The following is a 22834-nucleotide window of genomic DNA, read 5'->3' on the forward strand; positions in this document are numbered from 1 at the left end:
AGGAGTATTCAGCTATAGGCTGCTATATTTGGCTTTATGTGGCAGAGTACTGTGCAGTAAGGGTTTTATTTTTTAAGGGATGGGTGGGTTTGCAATAAAAGTCTTGCTCAGGCCTCAAATGTGTGACTCTTTTTAATGTGACTGGCTATGAGTGCGTCTTAGTTCATGTAATTCTGAGGGAATATTATAGACCTACTGCGTTTTCGTGCAGCAGAGTTCAATCTACATGAATAAATTATGATGCCTGCCTGTGAGATAGGCTGGGAGGCACTGCATCTGTCTATGCACACAAATGGTCTCTGTGCAGCTCGGAGCGCACTGATTACCATTCCGAGCACAGCACCTCTGGTCAGAAATGGAGCCGGGTCGGTGGTTGACAGTAGTCCGGGGGCAGGAGCAGGAGGAGGAGGGGGGCATATGATGGCAGCAACCTTTCAGTCAATCTGGATTAACTCGCACTGAGCCCTGCGTCGCCAGCAAAAGCCCGTGAAAGCGATACGAACATCTGGCTGGATTGAGCAGCACAGCACCAGTCACTCACAGCGCTGTAGATATTAAAGCAGCCTGTCGCTACAAAGGCGTTTTCTCTTCTGGAGGTGCACACAGGCGGATGCGCAGTAGGAGGCGATCCCGCACAGCTGCAGCCTCGCAGCCACACCGGGACCCTTCAGGTTGCGTTTTACACTGTGTTTTTCACGACAGAAGGGGGAAGCTGAGGCACATATCCCCGGTTGCTGCGACGGGATCGGCGGAGGAGTCGTCCTTTATATGCTGGTCATGGATTTCTTGAAGGGCATCGCTGGTTTCGCAGGCCGTCACATGTTATAGGAGCCAAGACGCGTGTTTCGGGACACCTGAATTATCTCCAAGAGGCACCGTCGGTCCCATTTTAGGCGGAATGCTCTCAGCCCTCCTGGGAGGACATCAGCTCATACCCACCCTCCTCTCTGACTCGGCTGGATGTTTCATCTGCAAGGTAAATTCAATCATTTATTGCTGTGCATTGTGGGCTCTGAACTCTTTGGTGGTGGTGGTGGTGGGGGGGGGGGGGGGACTGTCTTTCAAGAGGCGCAATATTGACTTGAAGTACTTCTCTCAGGACCCATCTGAAAGGGTTCACATTCTCCCCTGTGACAGGGGTTGTGGCCACCAGCCCAGGACCTGCACCGCAAGGTCAAAAAAAAACCCCTCAATCGCCTAGTCAGATAGCAATTTTTATTTTTAGTATCCACTTGGCTGCATTCTGTGCTGCTTCTCTCTCCCCACAGGTGAAGCTGAGCATCATGCCTAATGTGGCCATTATTCAGCCTCTCTGTGTGTCTCGGATAAAGATTTCAGATGTGAGATGTTTCTTTGTTTGTGCATTTATCAGCACAGAGGATCCAGTGATCTGCTGCTCTGTGTGCTGATATGCAAATCACACATCAGTCATTAAGGTGTGATAAAGTCTAAATGAGCCTAAGTGACAAAACTGATACCAGGGTGAGTGTGTGGGCAGTGGGGACATGTTGCCAGGTGACTGATGAAGACAGGTGAAAATATGATCATGGTGGTTTGTTTTTTTTGGGGTTTTTTTGTATGAAGGGTGAGGTATAATATCTTACGTCGAGTGTTAGTTATCACAGATCTTATTATTCATGAATGCCCGAGGCACCAGTGTAACTGCTACACCAGTAAAATCAGGCCCACGCCTCATTTTGCTGCTTCTATTTGCTCTCAGTGCTATGTTAATGCACTCAGCGATGTGGCTCATGTGCTGCTACCTTTCACCGATAGCAGAGAAGTGATGTGTGGTTCCTCAGCGCCGAGGCTGTTCTGCAGACCAGCTCTACATTCACTGACCCAAATTTTTCTTACTCGCCGCAAAATAGGCTTTTGTTCCTGTGCTTTTCGTGAAGATTTGAGACACTTGAGGTGATCTGACAGTCGTAAACTTGCACCTGGTCCACATGTGGTGTGCATGCACTGTGTGAGAGTTGCTTTTTTTGATTACACAACACAATAAGGAAAGGAGATTATGCATTATTTAACCATTTTGCTGCTGCGCGAGGTGGAGAAACTCAAGATCCTGAGGATCTGTGGAAGAGGTAAAATGAGTGTGCATACGGTGATCGCGGATTTCATTTCAGCTGTCCTAATTTCCACAGATTTAGAGTGCAACATGAAAAGGGCCCCATGTAGCAGAGCATGGTATGTTCACAGAGAGATGTCAGGGTTTTGCCTTTTCTTCCTGTGCTTGAAACTGCACTTGGGAATTGGATAGGAACTGTGAGACGTGTGCAAGGTTTTGATTTTGCGTCAGCAAAACAGGGAAAATTCAGGAAATTCAGAGCATTCTACTGACATTTTATGCAGCTATTGTCTTTACTTTCATCAAAATAAAAGTCCTCTAAATATAAACGCTCATGTTCTAAGTATTGAGGGGGACATGTCCCTTGTGTCCCTCCCCCCTGATATCTACGCCCATGGACGTGTGGGCCCATAATAGTGTGGAAAATATTCACTTGACAAGGCCGTATTGATATTCCGAGGCAGTGCTCGCAGATTCTGCATTGCTCTTTCCGGAAGAAAATCCCAGGTCATAAGCCCCTCACATCAGGGCACGTCACCACGGTGCAAGAATTAAGATCCAAAGTCTGATCGGCATTTCAATTTGGCCCCCGCTCAGCCTCGGCATCTAAAATATGAAACGTGTTTGTTTGTTTATCTGTTGGACCCGACGCTCCGGTCTCGAGATATCCAGCATATCAAGGTATCACTGAATTTCCCTGTGATAGCGTGTGAAGGAAAACACTTGGAATTGCAAGGGGGAGTTGTAAATGCTGATGAACAGCACTTCTATTGATGCAGTGGGGTCTGCTTAGTATGCTATACCCCTGGCACACACACACACACACACACACACACACACACACACACACACACACACAAGCTTGTCTGACTGAAAAATAATTTCAACTACATCAGAGCGCTACATCAAGTCATTTAGGTTTTTATTACGTGCAAGACCGGGGAAAACGGTAATGATTCAGTCACTCCAAACATTGAATCCAACACAAAATTAGCTGAGTGTACAATCTCCTTTCTCCTCATCACTGCAGGGTCATAAAAGGTACAATGAGCCTGTTCTGGCCTTCAAACACAACCTCAATTGTCGAGGGCTCTTTGTTCTAAATATTATTAGGTGATCTGAAAATGAGCCACTGATTACATCTCACCCAAAACTGACGTTTTCTGTGTTGCCATGGCATCAAGGCTGTCACCCAAGAGCTATCGCATTCTAACATTGGCAGACTCTGTAGGAAAAGGGTGTCACAGCAGCACATACCCTCATTCACAAACACAGATGTGTTAGTTAGACGCTCCATAACGGCATCAGTGTTTGGTCAGGATGTTTGGACTCGGACTACACCAGCATTTACCCGACAAAACAGAATTTCTAGCAGCTCAGTGAGAATATGATCCTCTCCAGCAGCTGCAGCAGCTCCATTTGGTCTCATAAAGGCAGGCAGGCTGAGGACCTATTTCACTGCTTTGTCGATACCATTTTACCATCATGTTGCAGCATCAGTTTACCTCCTTGACACAACAGAGCTTATTTCTGGCAGCGGCAGACGTCCGGCTGCTTCCCCCAGAGCAGCCCAGGTGAGACGCTGCCGAGACACTGCCATCGAGTCGACCTGCGTGGAGGCATACCAAGCAGACTTCATCTCATTAACTTCCCCCCTCGCAAGGGCTGCTTTCCCTGACTCCCTGCCCAGACGAGGATTGCAGAGACTTTCTCACATGAGCTCCAGCATAAGTTAGACCATCTGAAAACATATCCCCCATTACCTCACCGGACGATTGGCATGCAGTATGCTGCATAAGGCTTTTCTTGGCGAATGCTGCCCCAGGGAGACCATAGATATCCTTTCCTACAGTATACTGCTGCTGCTGCTGCTGCTGCTGCGCATGAATGTCTGTCTCCATTGCTGGGGGTTGTTGTGTAGTGAGCTACCTCTATTAGGCACAAATCCACCCACCGGTGTGCGTGTGTGGGTGTGTGCTGTCAGTCTGTTGTGTCCTCCGAGGGCGAAAAGAGCCGCTCAGAGGTAGTAAACGAACATTTGATTGACTGGGAAGGAGATTATGGTTAATGCATCACGAGATTATCTGTTTTCTTGTTTATTCGTGGCCCTCCCAAATCGCCTCACCATAATGAACAGCCCAACCTGGAGGATAATGATTTTTCTGGGGGTGTGACATTTAAAGATGAAGTGCGTGATTGATGAATGCATTGATTGATTATCTACTTATTTGTTCATGTACCTGATGAGTGCAACCTGTTATGCAAATCTCCGTGGATCAACCATAATTAAATGCAAATTAGGGGAGACAGCGGAAGACATTTCCGGCCTCGTCTCAGCAGCGAGGGGGGCTGTCCTTTTGTCCTCACAGAGCGAATTTTGTAGGGATTACCGTTGCCACCATTCTCTTCACGTTTGGCTGAGTTTTCAGCGGCGGAAAAAAAAAGAAAGCCCCATCTCCACAGAGTGAATCAATATCACGTCTTCAGCGCCATTCGAGTCTGGAAGTAGCAGGTCCTCTCCGCCTCATTGCACATCCAGAGGCCATGCCATTCAGAGTCAGAGCAGAAGGTGGTTGGCACACCAACACGAACACACCTACACCTCAGCTTTTATACGCTCTCCTCTGATACGCATGGAGTAGATATTGAAGTTTCCACTTAGGCACCACTACACATACAGTAGCTTTGCAGCACCGCTTGACACTGAAGTCATCTGCCATCTTTAAGGAGAGTCTTGACAACATTTAATAATGACTCCACAGTCCATTTGCTCAGCGGCTCAGATCTCTGCACCACTGCACCCCAGGCTGCAATCCACCAAACGGGGCTCTTGTGCGACTTGGTGAAGTTGTCCCCTGTAAAAAATGGGTCGAGAAAGACATTGATTCATCGCTGCTCCATCAGCAGTATTCATGAAAATGTCACACCCGGCGTGCTCCCTCCAATGATATCATTCCTCCCTTTGCTATTATGGGCCATTTTAAGGCGACCTCTCCTCTGCCTCCTTCTCGGGCTGTGATACATTTTACCCAGCTGTCAAAACGCAACTGTTGTCAGCGGACGCCACCAGGCATCCTCCACTCCCCTCCTCACATTAAACACATGCCCCCATGTGGCACGCATGTCACTCCCATCTCCTCTGATGTTTTCTTTACTCCATGATATTTTCCTCATCCTCCGACTGTCAAGGTTATTACACCTTGAGTTGTGTGTCACAGCTCCAGTGCAAGAGAGGCTTTTTGAAGCATGAAGGCACTCAGCTGGCAGGCTCTTTGCTGAGGCAAGATTTTTATGCACACTCTCCAAGACCCGATGTCGACAATGGAGACATTACCAGCAGACCACAGAAAGCTATAATCATAAATCAGCCGTTCTCTTCTGTATTTAAAGGTTAGCCTTTGTATTTTTACTACAGTTGTGGGATTGGATCTCTTGTTCCCCGTGTTTGATCGGATTGGTGTTCCTTTCTGTGTGCTGTAATGGGACACCCAGAGGGCTGAATATTGCATGTTCTACCAAAATGACACTAAATTTCAGTTCTAAAAATAATCACAGCTAATGTCACTGGCGCTCTGGTACACTGTGCAGCGCACCTGCAGAGCTGTGATCGGATCTCCACTGTCTTAGTTTTATGACATGCTATATCCCTGACAAGGTCTCAGGATTCATCAAATGGATCCCTCCTTATCCCCCATCTCAGCTGTGTCATAAGTAAGAGTAGCAGCAGAGAGAGCAGAGAGAAAATCAATAGCGAGGCATAGCACATCCTCGCCGAGGCGCTGGGCCCAATCATCCCTTCCTACTGGTGATATGATCCTGGGAGATATCAGTCTAATTCTGACGAGGCCCTGGACCGCCAGTCTAGACTTTCATCCTTCTGTACACAAACATAAAAGGACCGGCATTATCATATCAAAAAAGTACGATCGGGGGGAGCAGGGGCTAAAAAGGAGAGCTGTCACAAAAATCATACAAGATTACCGGGGATGTTTCACTCTCAAGTCTGCAGGTGACTAATTAGTTTCATGTCTAATTGCACAGCGTTTATTGTTTGTTCAGGCATTGACTTGCTCAGCTTCCTGCTTAGAATTTGGACTCTCTGTAAATCTCAGCTGTGAGCTGGCAATGATGGGGTTTCAAATCTAGCGGAAAAGCTTTAACTTTACACAGCAGAATCCCCCAGTTCCCTTTTTAAAGGGGGAAGTCTCAGTGCTCATGTGATTACCCAGAAATTACAGTCTGATGAAAATGATACAAACAACAATCACAGATTTCATGCTTTGCATTCTTTTAAGATGCATTTCACTGCTGGAAGGATGGTGTTGTCATGGAACTGGGTTGTCTATGCTGTAGAAAGACACGGATACTTTTAAAATTGGTGCCAAATCAGAGACAGCAGAGAAAAAGGGTTGTGGGATTAACTTTTGTTCAAGAGGATGGTTGAAAACCTACAACTAGGAATGTACTGCGCCGCACCGGAACAACAAATGCTCCCACCGGTGGGTGATGTATGCTGCGTTCGCGTGCTCGTTGTGTGGTCCCATTTCCCAAGATGGGAAGTTGTTTGACAGATAATATTCAGGTGGATGATGATGACGAGGAGGAGGATGTAGACAGCTCCGCCCCTTCATGTAGCTGCAGTGCCAAATGAAAGACAGGGAGGGAGTGATGCCAGCCAGATAGGTAACTCCAGTGGAGAGAGGCAAAGGAGGAAATGTGTCTTTTCATTTTGTCACGTGTTGTGAATTTTCACAACGGACAGAACAATAAAATGCATCAGAATCAGTGTGCAAGGTTTCTCTGTGTAACAATTTTTTCCAGATGACAGATTTAAAAGAAAAACTCATCCGAAAAAGAGAAAGGGAAAGAAAGCAAACTATGTAAAGGGTGTGTAAGCCAGACATGGATCAAGAGCGGAAGGGCTGGGGACACAGAAGTTAGTGCTACGCCCCTGTTTCCAACATTGGTCACGTGGGGAAAGTCCTGTGTTCTGTGACACATCCACCACTGCCTCTTACTGGGACTACTTCCTCCTTTATTCTCCTCAGCACATTGGTCATGTGATCACAGTCTTCCCAAATGCGTACGTGGGTTATAAATAAATTCCTGGCTCATGATTATGTGGGATATGTACAAATTTTGGTGCGTTACTCTTTGTAGGAAAATGTACAAACAGTGCATGAGAACAGCCTGATTTTACTGCTCAGAGCATTTAAACACGTTGATACCTATTTGTGCACCAGTAGATTCACCAAAACTATTACAATATTACTTTACCTGACTTGTTATCATGCTAATAAATAACTTTACTAACTAAACTGTGTCACTCTAGGGGCGCTTTCGTAAATCCAATCTGACGCTTTACACTAAAATTTCTGAACACTGCGTAGACACCAACTAACAGTTACAGCCTAATATCAACATTTGAGCAAAACATTGATATACAAAACGATTTAATAAAAAGTTTCTTACCATCAACCAAACATTTACTTTTGTCTGCCATGTGTCTGTATACTTGACGTCAATGTCAGCTAGTTGGCAAGTCACATAACAAAATTTTTCGACTAACCAAGTTGTTGAAACTTGATGATTGATGGGGCATTCATGTCAATTATTTCCAGTCAGGAACTAATTTTTACGATTACACAGACACCACATGAATGCAACAGTAATGCCAGTTGGTTTTGGCTTGTCTAAAGAAATGTATGACAGCCAGCTGGTAACAAATGATTCAGTATTAGAGTTAAACAGTGAGCTAAAAATGTGTTTCTGAAAACATTTTAGGTGAGAAATAAGCAACGCAGTAACAGAATCTTGGCTCACGTTTGATCAGCGCTGCTTAGTTTTACGGTTTGATCTGAGTTTAAGAGACAGAAAGAGAGCGGGGCTTTGTGTCTGAAGAGCGGGCATGAAAAATGAGGGTGTACAATCTGTAGTTCAAGCATGCTTGCAAATGAGCAGGGAGATCTAGGCCATGGTTCCCAACCTGGGGGTCCTGCCCTCACTAGGGGTCACCAAACTTTCAAGGGGGGTCTCAGGGCCTTCTAGATTTTATGTGATGTAAGAAAACAGTTAAAAGAATATACAGTGGGCCTGTATCTCGGTATTTTATTAATTTCTGTGAATGAAACTCAATGAAATTGTTATTTTTTAAACCTTACATTAAGGTTTACACGTTCAAGATGTGAAATGAAGATAATACAATAGGATAAGGGCAGGGTGAAGACCTGAACACAGGCTATATTCACAGAGCCTCGTCCTGCGTTAGAAAAGTACACAGTTAAAACAACTAAAGAGCTAAAAGAACAATGGCCAAATGTTAGGAAGAAGAAAACACTATATTTGTTCAAAAAGGAGCCTATTAAATATGTATGATTGCCAAAATAAAATAAAACATAATACAGACAAAGAATCAGATAAAAAAAGGTCCTAAAAATAACAGGAAATCTCATCTGATGTAATATTCACACAGAGTAATCTGCTTAAAATTCATCCAAATCGCTCGTTTCACACAAACATGCTGCAGTTATTGTGTTCACTGTCTGAGTTAATAGTACAGTTTATCGGTTGTTCTGAACTGTTACTGTTATGCATTGAATATAAAATGTAACATTGCTAAAATATGTCACTCAGTTCAGTTCAATTTCAGTCTTATTTATACAGCCGAATGTCACAAATCAGAATTTGCCTCACAGGGCTTTACAGCATACGACATCCTGTCTGTCCTTGGACCCTCATGGTGCATAAGGAAGAACTCCCCAAAAAAAACTTTAATGAGTAAAAAAAAGGTAGACACCTCAGGAAGAGCAACAGAGGAGAGATCCCTCTTTTAGGAAGGACAGACGTGCAATGGATGTCGTGTGAGGGGTCGTCAATTCACTCATACAGTAGTTACTAACACAGTTCATTTACACATACGACCCACGTTGTTATGATACAAAGCTGGTTGAAAGCGGCAAAGAATCCCTTTAAAAGCTAAATGAATAACACGCCTTTCTCTTTCTTTCTTTCTGCTCTGATGTTTTTAGGTGTATTAACCTGACTGAAGAGCCAAATGGAGTCTCTCCTGGTTTATCTGATAGTCCTCGGTGTGGCTGTGAAGGCCCACAAAGTTCAGATCTGCCCCAAACGCTGCGTCTGCCAGGTGCTGAACCCCAACCTGGCGACTCTGTGCGACAAAAAGGGGCTCCTCTTCGTGCCCCCGAACATCGACAGGCACACGGTGGAGATGCGTCTCGGGGATAACTTTGTCACCAGCATCAAACGCAAAGACTTTGCCAACATGACCAAGCTGGTGGACCTGACGCTCTCTCGGAACACTATCGGCTCCATCGCGCCCCACGCTTTCAAAGACCTGGAGAACCTGCGAGCGCTTCACCTCGACAGCAACCGGCTGGCCCGCATCCTCAACGACACCTTCAGCGGCATGTCCAAGCTGCACCACCTCATCCTCAACAACAACCAGCTCACACACATCCAGATCGGGGCCTTTAATGATCTGACAGCGCTGGAAGAGCTGGATTTATCCTACAACAACTTGGAGAGTGCGCCATGGGTGGCCATTCAGAGGATGTCCAACCTCCACACACTCAATTTGGACCACAACATGCTCAGCTACATCCCAGAGGGCACTTTCTCTGGGCTGCAGAAGCTCAAGAGGCTGGATGTGACCTCCAACAAGCTCCAGAAGCTTCCACCTGACCCTATTTTCCAAAGAGCAGGGGTCCTGGCCACCTCTGGGATAATGGGGCCTACGTCGTTCGCGCTGAGCTTCGGGGGGAACCCGCTGAGGTGTAACTGTGAGCTGCTGTGGCTGCGGAGGTTGCGGAGGGAGGATGATCTGGAGACCTGTGCCTCACCGCAGCACCTCGCCGGACGCTATTTCTGGACAGTTTCCGAGGAAGAGTTCCTGTGTGAGCCTCCTCTCATCACCAGGCACTCTCAGGTATAACCTCCAAATTGAGCCATGTGCACTGTAAGACACTACAACTACTGTTACACCCACTGAGCCAGACATTGGATTCTGACTCACTTAATCCTGGGTGGCACTTTGTGTTTTATTTGACTGTCACACCAAATATTAGCTTTGCGAGCCAGGAGAGTCTTACTGTACAAGACGTGTGGGACTCATCTGGGCCGCTCGGCTAACTGAATATTGTAAAAATATATTGGACTGACTTAAAAAATGGAGCCCAACTGTGGCCTGTGGAGAGTTCTTAGAGAAGTTCTTTAGCAGGATTTTCAGTTACCATTTTAATAAAGCTATTTGCAGGTTTACGACGGATCCGCGGCGAAGCTCTTATTACGCCAGGAAGGCTCACAGTGATTTAGCCCTTGATTCATGCATCCAAACAAAATTATCTGATCAAATCCTTGCCAAATAACTACAGCTATATCGCCTAATTTACATTCAGTCGATTTCCTTTGCATAATTGCAGAGGAAATTATGTTTTACTTGGACTCCATCATATGCACTGCAATGTACTGTCACATTGATTATCTTGCCTTCATAAGCATGCTAATTCAATATCAAGACAATGATCAATTGTTGGTTATATTCACAGGGAATAAAACAACACCATCAATAAGGGCATTAATTATAACATCTGAGCTGATCCTCCAGCACAAAGGATAACTGTCTGTCCAGTTTTGGGGGTTTTCTTGCATTATTAAATCAGTGTGTCTCTGTGTTTAACATCCCACTCACCGCCTCTCCTGCCTCTGCCTCAGGAGCTGCGAGCTTTGGAGGGTCAGAGTGTGACTCTGCGCTGTAAGGCCAGGGGCGACCCCGACCCCATCATCCACTGGATCGCTCCTGACGGACGCCTTATGTCCAACTCCTCCCGGGCCGCGGTCCACACAGATGGCACGTTGGACATCCTCATCAGCACTGTCAAGGACTCCGGTCTGTTTACTCCCCCCGGGGGCTGTGCTTGTGTTGTTGACTGAACAAAATTAGTTGTTTGCTCGTGTACGCAGAAGACTATAGGGGCTGAAGTACTTGTCTACATCAGGCGATAAAGTTTAGAGTGTGGAAGAGTGTTGGCTCACACACTGATTAAAGTTACAGGGGGATGAAGTGACTTTTTCACCTTGTCGGATATGTTTCGGTCGTATAGAAAATTGTACTTTCTCACATCTATATGGTCTTGTTTACACACCGCGTTAACGTCATGTCTCTGGTGATCAGATCACAAGTGGACAGCTCTAAGTACAGATGTGCTCAGACCACATTCGGAGGTGGTCTGAGCTGCATGTGGCCACATTCTTTAGGCAGCGTGTACACTAATGTGTCCACACTTAAGGACCGCCTGCTCGGCTGATGTCCTCTCAGGCATGTGCTTGTGTGTGTTACTCACCAAGAGGTGATCCACAGCTTGTAAGATGATGGAACGACTTCCTTTGCGACTGAAGTAGTCTTCGCCATGTTGGAGTGGGCAGTGATGGTGGTATGAGAGCCATATACTGCTTGCCCGCACTAGTTGAACCCCCATCTCTCCTCGAAACCATCCTCAGCCGCCCGCAGTCTGTCCTCTCGAGGCAAATGAATAAATTGGTGCTGAAGTGTGCATATAGCATAACAAACCTTCCAAACACAATTGGACACTGGTGATTTGCATTGCTGCCTCCAGCTGGTTAAAAACAACAACACATTTGGGCTCTGCAAATGGAAATGATGAACGTGTTTATTTGTTGAGAAGCGGGGAGGTGAGATACGATCACATGTGGTCACTCAAGACACATGTGGAGACACATGCCAACACCAGATGTGAACAGGGAGACTTAAAGGGCTTTCACATCAGAGAATCAGGCCTGCATCTGAGAACACATCACTCCAACATCCAGTTCACTTGATTAGTGTGAACACTGTGTGCCGTACTCGGGCACTGAACGCCAATCTGTGCCCAAATCCACATGAAAAGGCGGTCTAGTGTTTGGTTCATGTGTATTCCGGTACAATTCACATCAAGTATAAAAACCAATTGTACCAAAACATAGTAAAGGTAAAGGACTACAAGGAGTTTTAAACAGTCTGAGTTTAATACCTTACCTCTATATCAGACAGCAGCACAGTCCACCGTGGACAGACCCAGATCAGAGTTTGCTGCCGCCTTCGACCTGCAGTCGGAGCTCCAGGGGGAGGAAGAGAGCTCCAAGCCCAACAGCAGCAGCTCCTCCTCTGCCCAGGAGCAGAGCTTCATCCTGCTGCCCTGCCAGTCCCTGCTGATGTCAGTCCCTGAGGCAGTGTCCGTCTGCGGCACCCTTTTCTACATTGTAGCACAACAAATGTCACGTATATGATTAAGCAAGTGTACATTTGTACGGAACAACATTACTAATGAGCATTGTTGCCTCACAGCAAGGGTTCCTGGTTCAAACCCCAGGTGGGGGAGCCCTTCTGTCCGGAGTTTGCATGCATCCAAAGACAGGCAGGTTAACTGTCCGTAGGTGTGAATGTGAGTGTGAATGGTTGTCTGTCTCTATGTGTCAGCCCTGTGATAGTCTGGTGACCTGTCCAGGGTGAACCCTGCCTCTCACCCAGTGTCAGCTGGGATAGGCTCCAGCCCCCCCAAACAAGATAAGCGGTTACAGAAAATGAATGAATGAATGAACATTACTAATGTGCAAGTTGAGGTACAGAGGAGTATTGAGGAGGGGGACTCGTACTTGAGCACGGTGCGACTCAATCGTACCTAATATGAAAACGCTCTTAAAGCTGTCCACTTGTGATCGGATCCTCAAGATGCATTGTGATACCAGGTGTAAACGGGGCCTGTGTTTTAGTGGTTGAACCATCACATGTTCACAAATGCCAAATTATTTGCTTTCTTGCTGAGAATTAGTTGAGAAGATTGATCCGACTCTAATATCTGTGCATTAAAGGTGCTGTATGTAACTCTGGAGAGGGTTAGTTTGTTGTTGAGTCTCATACCCAGACTGTCAAATACCAACACAAAACAGTATTTGAGGACCTGGGACTGAGACTCAACCATCAACTATCTTCTCCAGAGTTCCGCAGCACTGTTAAATATGAAGCTACAGCACAGCCAGCAGCTGGTTAGCTTAACAATTAGCCTAGCAGACTGTAAACAGAGGGAAACAGCTAGTCTGGCAAAATCCACCTTCTAGCACTGTTAAGCTCCCTAATTACCACGCCAGATCATGTTTGTTTAATTCATACAAACACATAAGTGTAAAAATGACGAGTTGTGGTTTTCCAAGATTAATGAGCCGTACCATTTCTTAGCTGGGAACAAACTTGTGTTGATGAGTTAACTCCACTAGTACAAACATTAATTGTTTTCATGCTAAGATTGTGTATCGGTTAAACAAAAGACTTATAAATTGTTAATTAGCGAGCTTTAGAGGTGCTGGTAGGCAAGTCGAATTGCTTTAGGAAAGAGCCAGGCTAGCTGTTTCCCTGTGCCTTCAATCTTTATGCTAAGCTAAGCTAACAGGCTAATGGCTGTAGCCTTTCAGTGTATTTGCCAGACAGATATAAGAGCACTAAATTCCCAAAAGATAATATTTCATCTTGTGTGCACAGGATGTTAACTTGCATAGATATGTTTTATTGCAACTTTAAAGGGACAGTTCAATCCAAACTCAAAAAATACTTCCACTTCCTCTGACCTGTAGTGCTGTTTATCAGTCTAAATTGTGTAGCATATGGGTTCGATGTGTGGTGGTTGGGTCACTCTTATTGAGCGTACACAGCAGGATGGAGACAGATATTCTCTTAAGCAGCACTTTACTATTCTCCACACTTCACAGCTTCACAACAACCACACTTCCTGGTTACACTTCCTTGTTATGGGTCATGTGTCTCTGAACTAACCAATGAGACACTAAAAGGACTTAGACTGAAGTAAATGTGTGAGAGAGTTACTGAGGCAGATCCAGCAGATTATTTAACAATTTGTTAAATGTTTTTAACAATGCTGCTGTGAACGTTTTAAAATGTAAATAACTGTGAACATAAATGTATAAATAATTAACAGTAGAAACACTGTAAATGTGTTTTTAGCAAGTTACTAAAACATATGAACTATCTTAACTTGTAAACCTTACAATAGAGTGTGCCAGGGCTGACGTCAAAACCCGGAAGTTTAGCATTGCGCTGGTTCCCGGAAGAGAAAGTGAATGTGATTTTTGCATTGCGTTTTGGATTATGTCCGAAAATAAGCTCCGTGGCTAACACAAGTTTATGATACTTACAGGTTTTGTTCAGTGAGATAATCTTCACATATGAACACCTTTCATACCACATTTGAAGCTTAAATGCGATCGCCAGAAGTAAAAAGCTAACGTTAGGTTTTAACGGACTACATGACTACTCCACGGTCGCATGACTCTTGACGTCACCGCCACTAAGCTTTCAACTGATTTCGGCCGCTTTATTTTAAAAACATTGTATAATGGGGAAATCGGACTGTTGAAGCTAAATAAGAAGCTGTAATGGCGGACTGCCAGCACTCTCGCCTGTTCGGGGGTGATGACGTTTAATGTCCCCAACAGGATTTGTAGTCGTATTGAGCATCTTGTTAGCAACCGCCTTTTTTACGACACGTAAAAGCTTCAAAATTCACAAGTAGGGTATTTACTGATGTGTTTTATGTCGTAGAACAAAACCTGAAACTCACTTAAGCTTTTGTTAACCACAGACCTTATTTGAGGCATTTTACCAAAATTCCATTCAAAAAAACGTATTTACTTTTAGATGAGAGAACCGGAAGTGCTAAAAATGCTAACGGAGTTCCAGGTTTACTGGCGCACTCTACTGTTTTCGTGGGAGTTGGAGATATCGGCCGTAGAGCTGTCTGCCTTGTCTCTAATATAATAGAACTAGATGGCTCTCAGCTTGTGCCAAAGTGCCAAACTACACCCGCCAACCATGTCACTGCGCAGAAGGAAGTGTGCATCTACTCATGGACGAGAGGCTTGTGCTTGTGACATTAGCTTTGTCTCAGCTCAGGGGCTGCAGCCTTCGAAGGCTGCATTTGAAGCGTCCCATTCTGTCTGGGAACTGCCCATTAGTTCGACAGCCCATTGGTCCGACCATATTAAACTCATTGTTCCGAAGTCCGTTCCGAAATCATCATGATGCCCTGTGGTTAAGGTCTGGTTAGGTTTAGGCACAAAAACCACTTGGTTAGGGTCAGGAAAAGATCATGGTGTGGGTTAAAATGAAAAAGAAAGTGGCAAACACATAAGCCGTGAGCCTGCTCCGCCTCAAGCCGGTCGTGGCACACCATACGCCCGCCGCGAGCCGTTCAGCACTGCGGACAGTCAGACTAATGGGATGTCGAACCAATGGGCTGTCGAACCAATGACATGGACCCTTCTGTCTGAAGGCTCCTTCAAAAGCAGCCTTCTTTCCCAGAATTTGGAGGATGCAACAGATGAATCCTTTGTGGCCCAGACTATCCCAACATGCATTGCACACCTATGAGGATTATATATTAAGTTAACTAACAATTGTTAACTAGCTAACGGCTAATTGTTGTTAACATTACTGTTAGCTAAAAACACACAGCTAAACAGTCTTAATTTAATATGTTTACCTGAAAATGGTCCATCAGCCTGAAATATATCATATGGAGGTGTTTCTGGCAGTGAATCATCTCCTCAAGTATGAAACAATATAATAACAATCTCTAGGTCCATGATTTAGGGCTAATTTAACTAATTTACTAGCTTACTCCTTTCATCAAGCGCAGCTGGTTGCTAGGTAACAGTAACGTCAACTGGTCAGGGTGAGAACAACTGGTGGTGCAACCAGGAAATCCTCCACAGACCAGACCATCCCATTTCAGAGACTTTGGTTGGTTTTGCTGAAAGGATGTGGCCGATTTAGACCACGAAGGCCGCGTCCTTCAAAGGCTGCAGCCTCTGAATTGAGACACAGCTAGTGTGTTACGTAAACATTAATGGCGTCCTTCTCAGCTGAGCTCTAACGTTAGCTAGCTCAGTGGTGCTAGGTGAGCTCACAGTAGATGCACACTTCTTTCTGCGCAGTGATATGGTTGGGTGTAGTTTGGTAGAAAGAAAGTAGTTCCTAGGTCTGTGGATTATCTTGAGTAATCGGGTCATGATTTCTGGAAAGAGACATTGTTGTTGAGTTTTTAAATTTTTTTTAGCTTTGAGCACCACAAGCTGAGTGACATCTAGTTCCATTATACTGGAGAGAAGGCAGACATCTCTACAGCTGATGTCTCGTACACTCAGCAACTCACACCAAAACAATCTAGACAAACAGCACTACAGGTAAGAGGAAAATATGGATTTTTGATCTGGGGATTAACCGTCCCATTAATTCCTATTGGACAGAGCCCAGCTGGCTGTGTCCCTGTGCTTCCAGTCTTTATGCTAAGCAAAGTCAATCGCTACAAAAAAATACGAGAACAGTATCAATTTTATCATTTCACTCTCTGCAAGAAAGCAAAACATACTACTGAGCCTCTGAATCCTCAGAAGATAATATTTTCTTATCATGTGCACACGAGATGTTATCTCAGATATGATTTTATTTCCCCTTTAATGCTGTGTGGTTCGCAGCGCTTATCTGTGAATCACAATAAATATCAGGAAGGACCATAATGGATTTAGTTTGTGTTCCAGGTTCCTTCACCTGTGTGGCCTCCAACCCAGCAGGGGAGGCCCAGCAGACGGTGGATCTGGTCATCGCTAAACTCCCTCATATCACCAACAACACAGTCGCAGAGCAGGAGCCCGACCCCGGATCATCAGATATCGCCACGGTGACTAAAACGGGGGCAGAGGCGGGAGGGCTGCCTCTGGGGAACGCCAAGACGAGCCAGGAGAAGAAAGTGGTGATTGCTGAGGCCACGTCCACCTCGGCCATGGTCAAGTTTAACTTCCAGAGGAGTATTCCTGGAATACGCATGTTCCAGATCCAGTATAATGGCACCTATGATGATTCACTGGTTTACAGGTAAAGTTATACCTGACCTGTGGGGTTGATATAAAGCATGAAATCACAATTCACAATTCAATCACAAAGAGGAAAATGCTCCTTTCCTTAAAATACTGGCCAGTTTAAAATGTTATTTCAATGCTGGAGAAATGCTCTTTTCATAAAACTGGGCTCTGTGCATTAGAAAGACACAAATCATTTTGAAATTGTTGCTATATTACCAAAGAAAACAGAAGAAAAGGGCTGTGGAATTTGCTTTTGCTCTAGAGGTGGAAAAGCTACAACTACCAGAATGCACTGTGCTTCACAGGATCAACAAACACTCATGCTGGTGGGTAACCTAATGTGAGTTGCTCATCCAAAAAACAACAGGTTGCTCACAAATGATCTCACATTAAACAGTAAAAAAATGTTTCTGAAAATATCTGAGGTGAGAAATGGGTAACAAAATAACTGAGTCTTACTTTATATGTGATCAGCACTGCCTTACAGTTTAATCTGAGTTTTTTCAACCTCCATTTTTACAAGAGAGGAAATAGTATTATCCACTTCCTGTTTACAAACTCTCATGTTACAGCCAAACAGTGCAATAAAATGTGTCTGAAGACATTTTAGGCAAGAAATAGGCAAAGCTACGGAGCCCCTAAAATCATGACACACTTGACAAGACAATCACTTGTGCAGACGAAATAAAATTGTTCCTACAAATAAAATAATTTGTGTGCAAAAGGTAATTTTGTGCACACAAGACTAACTAGTTCCCAAAAGTTAAAGAACTTGTTCCTACAAGATATTAACTACTTCCCACGTAGTAACTTGATCTCACAAGATAATAAGTTGTTCCCACAAGACAAATAAGTTGTTTCCACAAGATAATTATTTTGTGCGCACAAGATTAACTTGTTCCCAAATAATAGATAACTTGTTACTACAAGATATTAACTACTTCCCACAAGAAAATAACTTGGTCCTGCAAAATGAATATCTTGTTCCCACAAGATAATAACTTGTGCACACAAGATTAACTTGTTCCCAAAAGATAAATAACTTTTTCCCACAAGACAGATAACTTGTTCCCACAAGATAATAACTTGTGCACACAAGATAAACTTGTTCCCACACGATAATAACTTGATCTCACAAGATAATAAGTTGTTCCCAAAAGATTAAAAACTTGTTCTCACAAGACAAATAAACTTGTTCCCACACGATAATAACTTGTGCGCACAAGATAATTATTCTGCGCACACAAGATATAAAAAAAAAAAAAAAAAAAAACTTTCAGCAATTTCGGGACTCCGTATAATGTCTAATATTAGATTAGCACTGCCTAATTTTACCATTTGGTCTGTTTGGGGGCGTGCGTCTCTCGATCCGCTTCCATACTCTTCGTGTCCGTGGCGGCGGTTGCGGCATACAAAAATGAGGAAATACGATCTGTTGTTTTTCGCTGACAAATGACCACAGAGATCTGGGCACTGGCAAGATGGAAGTGTACCACAGTTCATTTACACATACTACTGACATTGTTGTGATACAAAGCTGGTTGAAACTCGTCAAAGTGTGACTTTAATCTCGTACACAAACCTTAAATCTGAATCTGAACGTATGCCAGTAAACTTAAGATGATTGGAATCACATTATTACAAATTCCTTGACCCCTTCTTTACCTCCATAGTCTGCTTTGATTGCTTAAATCCCTTTAGATATTTAGTCATTAAGAACTGGACTTGGCTGTCGACATGATTATTTGTGGTGTCTATTAATCCTATCAGGAAGACAGACTAATGCACTGCGTCTGACTCCCATTCTTCGACTCATAATCCCCCCCTCGCCGGAGTGTATCGTTTACTATGTGCAAAACCTTGATAATGCTTAATCAACAAAATCAAAACAGAATGTCAGCACTAAGCTGCGGACTGATAGGAAGATGAAAGAGTAGTCAGCCAGTGTTTTACAAAAAGCATCAGAGGCTTCGCACATGCCCATCTGAGAAACTGGCGTACACAGCACTCTTTCATGTCTGCCCTCTTTCACTCCATATTTAGCGCTAATCACTGTGATATGACAGGATTGTCGCAAAGACCCCTTTTTTCCAAAGGAACTTCGAAGTCAACTTCACATATGGTGCTTGGCAGCGGCTACCGAATTCTGGAGACATTAAAGAATTGGCTCGGTAATCCTGATGTTGTAAACATAAGGACTGAAAGCAACCTTTTATCAGCGAAGATGCTGGCAGAAAATAAATCAAATGTCACAAAAGATTATGCCTAGACAGATCTTAAATAGCCCCCTGAGAGATAAATGATTGTCATGTCATTTTATCCACACAAAACAATAAGCTGGATAATCTGATTTGCTTCTGTTTCCTTTCATATAACCATCCCTAATCTCACAACTCACAAAGCCTTTCTTCTTTTTTCCACAGGATGATACCCCCCACCAGTAAGAGCATCCTGGTAAACAACCTGGCGGCTGGAACGCACTACGACTTGTGTGTGCTGGCCATCTACGATGACCAGGTGACCTCGCTGACCGCCACCCGGGTGATAGGTTGTATCCACTTCACTACAGAGCCGCAGTACCTGAGATGCCATTTCATGCAGTCTCAGTTTCTTGGCGGCACTATTGTGGTTATCATCGGAGGGATTATTGTGGCCTCAGTGCTCGCTTTTATCATCTTCCTCATTGTGCGCTACCGGGTGTGTAACCAAGGAGATGCAGATAAGGTCAGTTTGGCATGATTCCTTCTGTTTTGTTCTTTTTCTGTTCATTATTTCTGTTGATATTGAATCAGGGGCGTCTAATAGAATTTCATTCTTCTCTCTCTTCCCATACTTCTCTCTTGTCACGTCAGGCTCTAGAGATGGGGGATATTCGGTCACTGAGCAGTGATGGACAACTACAAGGCTGTGGAATTCCCAAGTCCCTGTCCAAGCAGGTCCTGCGTCCAGAGAAGAATGACAAGGAGTGCCTCCGAGTTGCCCTGCCGCCCGCAGAGCCAGCCAAGCAGCGACCTCCGGTTGTTGTAGCCACCACCAAACCCTCTGTCCCTGACTGCACTGTCTCTACCTCTGCTGCCAGCCACAGCTGGCATCCGGCCTCCCCGGGCGCCCCAAGACCCAAACGTTCCAGCGCTCCGCCCAAACCCTCAGAGTCTCGCCGAGCCGAAGCTCAGGCAGATGTCGAGCTGGATAACATGAACCGGAATAACTCGTCAGAGGTTAAAATGACCACAGCCGTTGCTCTGGCTGTTCCTGGCCAGCCCACCAAATGGACTGCTGTTCCCAGGGGTCCACGGCCCCAACAGGCCGCTCGACATTACATGACTGTGCCTGCAGGGGGGGTGAGGGTGAACCGCAGGCACTCCCTTAACGCAGACTCATATAGGGAGCGGTGCTACTTGGCCTACCCCAAACCCGGGGCCAGCCTGCGCTCCAAGCGTAGCCTGTCAATGAGCGGAGAGCTGCCGCAGCTGGAAGGCACGACAAACATTCACCGGGCCAGGGACAAGCTCTCCAGGTCTGAGTGGCTTCTGGAGAGCACTTTATGATTTGGAGTTTATGACCTGCGTTCTCTTGTTTTCTTGGATTGGATTTGTGGCCCGTTGTGGAACAGACAGGGATTTTACGCCTTGTGTTGAGCTTGTGCGCTCTCTACTGAGGGACCTGTAAGCTTCCCTCATATACTGTGTATGGGGTCAAGGCAGGCGTACAGGGTTATGGGAAACGTTTCACATTTGTTTTCTACCTTATAACCTATCAAAGTCGTCTTTGCAACGACGTTTGATCAAACTTTGATGAAAGGCACAACGATGTATAAAACAAATTCATGTACAAAAATGTTAAGTTGTGTGAGATGCTGTATATCTCAGTACAACCATAAGTGTCCATGTGGTATTGAATGCAGTAACCTGGACATACTGTATTATAACAAAGAAAGAAGCACACAGGGGAGGGGTTATTATACTCGCGGTCTCATTGCCTGTTACTGAAAGTGATACAATCTCTGTAGACTCTGAACATGATTCTTGTCTCCAGCTCTACACACAAACGGTGACATGTCTTAATTACCTTGGCGGTGGTTTGGGGAGATTACGAATGTGCTTTACATCCCAGAGGTGTTGGAACAGAATGTAGTAGACAGACAGCGCTCCATCTTTTCATCCCGACACTCCCGAGACGCAGCACAATGCAGTATTTTTGTGGCACAAGTCGACTCGAGCCTAATACTGCCCTCCGGTTTGAATCGATACATTTTTATCACATAATTACATAAAGACTCAACCCTGATAGGATTCCTGTCACGACTGATTTGAGCGACAATTGAGCCAACACCGACAGCATGACAGGTGGGGGAAGTAATCTGATACCAGGTGTGGATGAGATCCAGAGGAATGGTGCATTTCCATATTTTTTACGTACTGACGTTATCATGTCACGCCGATGACAACCATTGTAAATTAACTTGTCGATGTAAGAGAAACGATAATCACAAGTATGGGAGGACGTCGGCTCTTGATTTTGCTGTTGTTTCTGTTTGATGTTTACCAGTATAAATAAACCAGTGATAAAAGGGAACACACTCAGACGTATCTCATTTCCAGCTTCTGAATTCTCCCACTTTAGAATTTAAAAGCAGCTCCTCTTTGTGATGTAAAGATGTTTCACAACACAACAACAGATGCATCCCTTAGTTGTGCGAGCTCCGCCAGCCAAAGTGGTAATGAATCTGGGGTTTCAGTAGTCTTGCAACAACACGATTCCCCTCTCTCTGCGAGTAGTGGACCTCTGACAGATCCCTGCCCTGAGCCCCTGTGTTTGTTCAAAGAGACGAGGGAAGCAGATGAAAAGAGGCCATGCTAGTCACCGGGGACGCCCCTCGCCTGCGCATCTCCGCGCTCCTCTGACAGCGCCGCGCCTGTGCCCCTCGGACGGCAGCCACTGCAGAGACCTGCTGCAGGAGAGGTTAAACACGACCTCCGCAGTGGGAACCAGTGCACGACTAATTCTACGGTTACAGTCTCCCTGACAGCGGGGCTGACATGATATGCATTATCTGCTGGAATACGAGCTCTGAATCACTGTGTGTATTGGCTGCCTGATTGATTTTTATATACATGCTCTGGTGTGCCTCCTTCAGCATGAAACCTCACAGGATGGAGGAGGAAACCCGCACATGCTGTATACAAGACATACATTAATTGCAGTCACCCAAACAGGCACTTTTAGTCATTATTTCTTGCTCATTACAGGTGATTAAAATGCCGAGGAGCTTGGCCTGAACCTTGGTTTAGTCTTCGGCGAGAGCCAGAGGTGTATGTTAATAATAGATGCATTTCTGGGGAGGGAGAGACGGAGGGTGGAGGGGAGGAGAGAGGAGGCGAAGCAGAGAGAGGAGTAGATGGAAGGTTTTGTGAAACAAATACGGCGACGAGGGTGGGAGGCAGAGAGGCAGGGGTGAGGATGAAGAAACGGAGAGGGAGCGCGAGGTGCAGAGAAGAAAGCGAGACAGCTCAGAGTCGCAGAGAGAGAGAAGAGAGGGAGAGGGAGAGGGCACAGGGAGCTGGGAGTGAGGGAGAATGTAGAGCGAAACACAACGAGGAGTGCAGGAGACGGAGAAAAGAGCATCCTTTGTAAGCCAGCCATGCAGCCTCTGGCTCCTCGGTATTCAGAGCACCTTCACAAAAGGGGGTGAGAGGAGGAGGAGGAGGAGGAGGAGGAGGGCAGCGGTGGGGTGAGTGCGGGTGATGGACCTCGGCTGGAGGTCTGGCAGCGAGCAGAGCGGAGTGAGCCCTGTGGCCAGATCAGAACCACACGCTCCCC

The 22834-nt window shown here is 45.3% G+C and overlaps 2 protein-coding genes across 3 annotated transcripts in view; both read left to right on the forward strand.

The window, feature by feature from the left end:
• LOC125897313 (vascular endothelial growth factor A-like) overlaps positions 1-22834 on the forward strand; it is a 341071-nt gene that overhangs the window by 106997 nt on the left and 211240 nt on the right. The window lies entirely within an intron of this gene.
• On the forward strand, positions 23-21583 carry lrfn5b (leucine rich repeat and fibronectin type III domain containing 5b). 2 transcript variants are annotated; one of them, XM_049590470.1, is made up of 6 exons: positions 23-976; positions 9100-10016; positions 10802-10976; positions 16694-17027; positions 19438-19738; positions 19867-21583. In XM_049590470.1, exons 2-6 carry the CDS (start codon positions 9126-9128, stop codon positions 20560-20562), a joined length of 2397 nt encoding a protein of 798 aa, XP_049446427.1. In that variant the 5' UTR covers positions 23-976; positions 9100-9125; the 3' UTR covers positions 20563-21583. The 2 variants fall into 2 exon arrangements, with proteins under 2 accessions (XP_049446427.1, XP_049446429.1); XM_049590472.1 differs by lacking the exon at positions 23-976 and adding an exon at positions 6208-6570.

The sequence above is a fragment of the Epinephelus fuscoguttatus genome, linkage group LG11, assembly GCF_011397635.1.
Source record: "Epinephelus fuscoguttatus linkage group LG11, E.fuscoguttatus.final_Chr_v1".
In the NCBI taxonomy this organism is placed as follows: Eukaryota; Metazoa; Chordata; class Actinopteri; order Perciformes; family Serranidae; genus Epinephelus; species Epinephelus fuscoguttatus.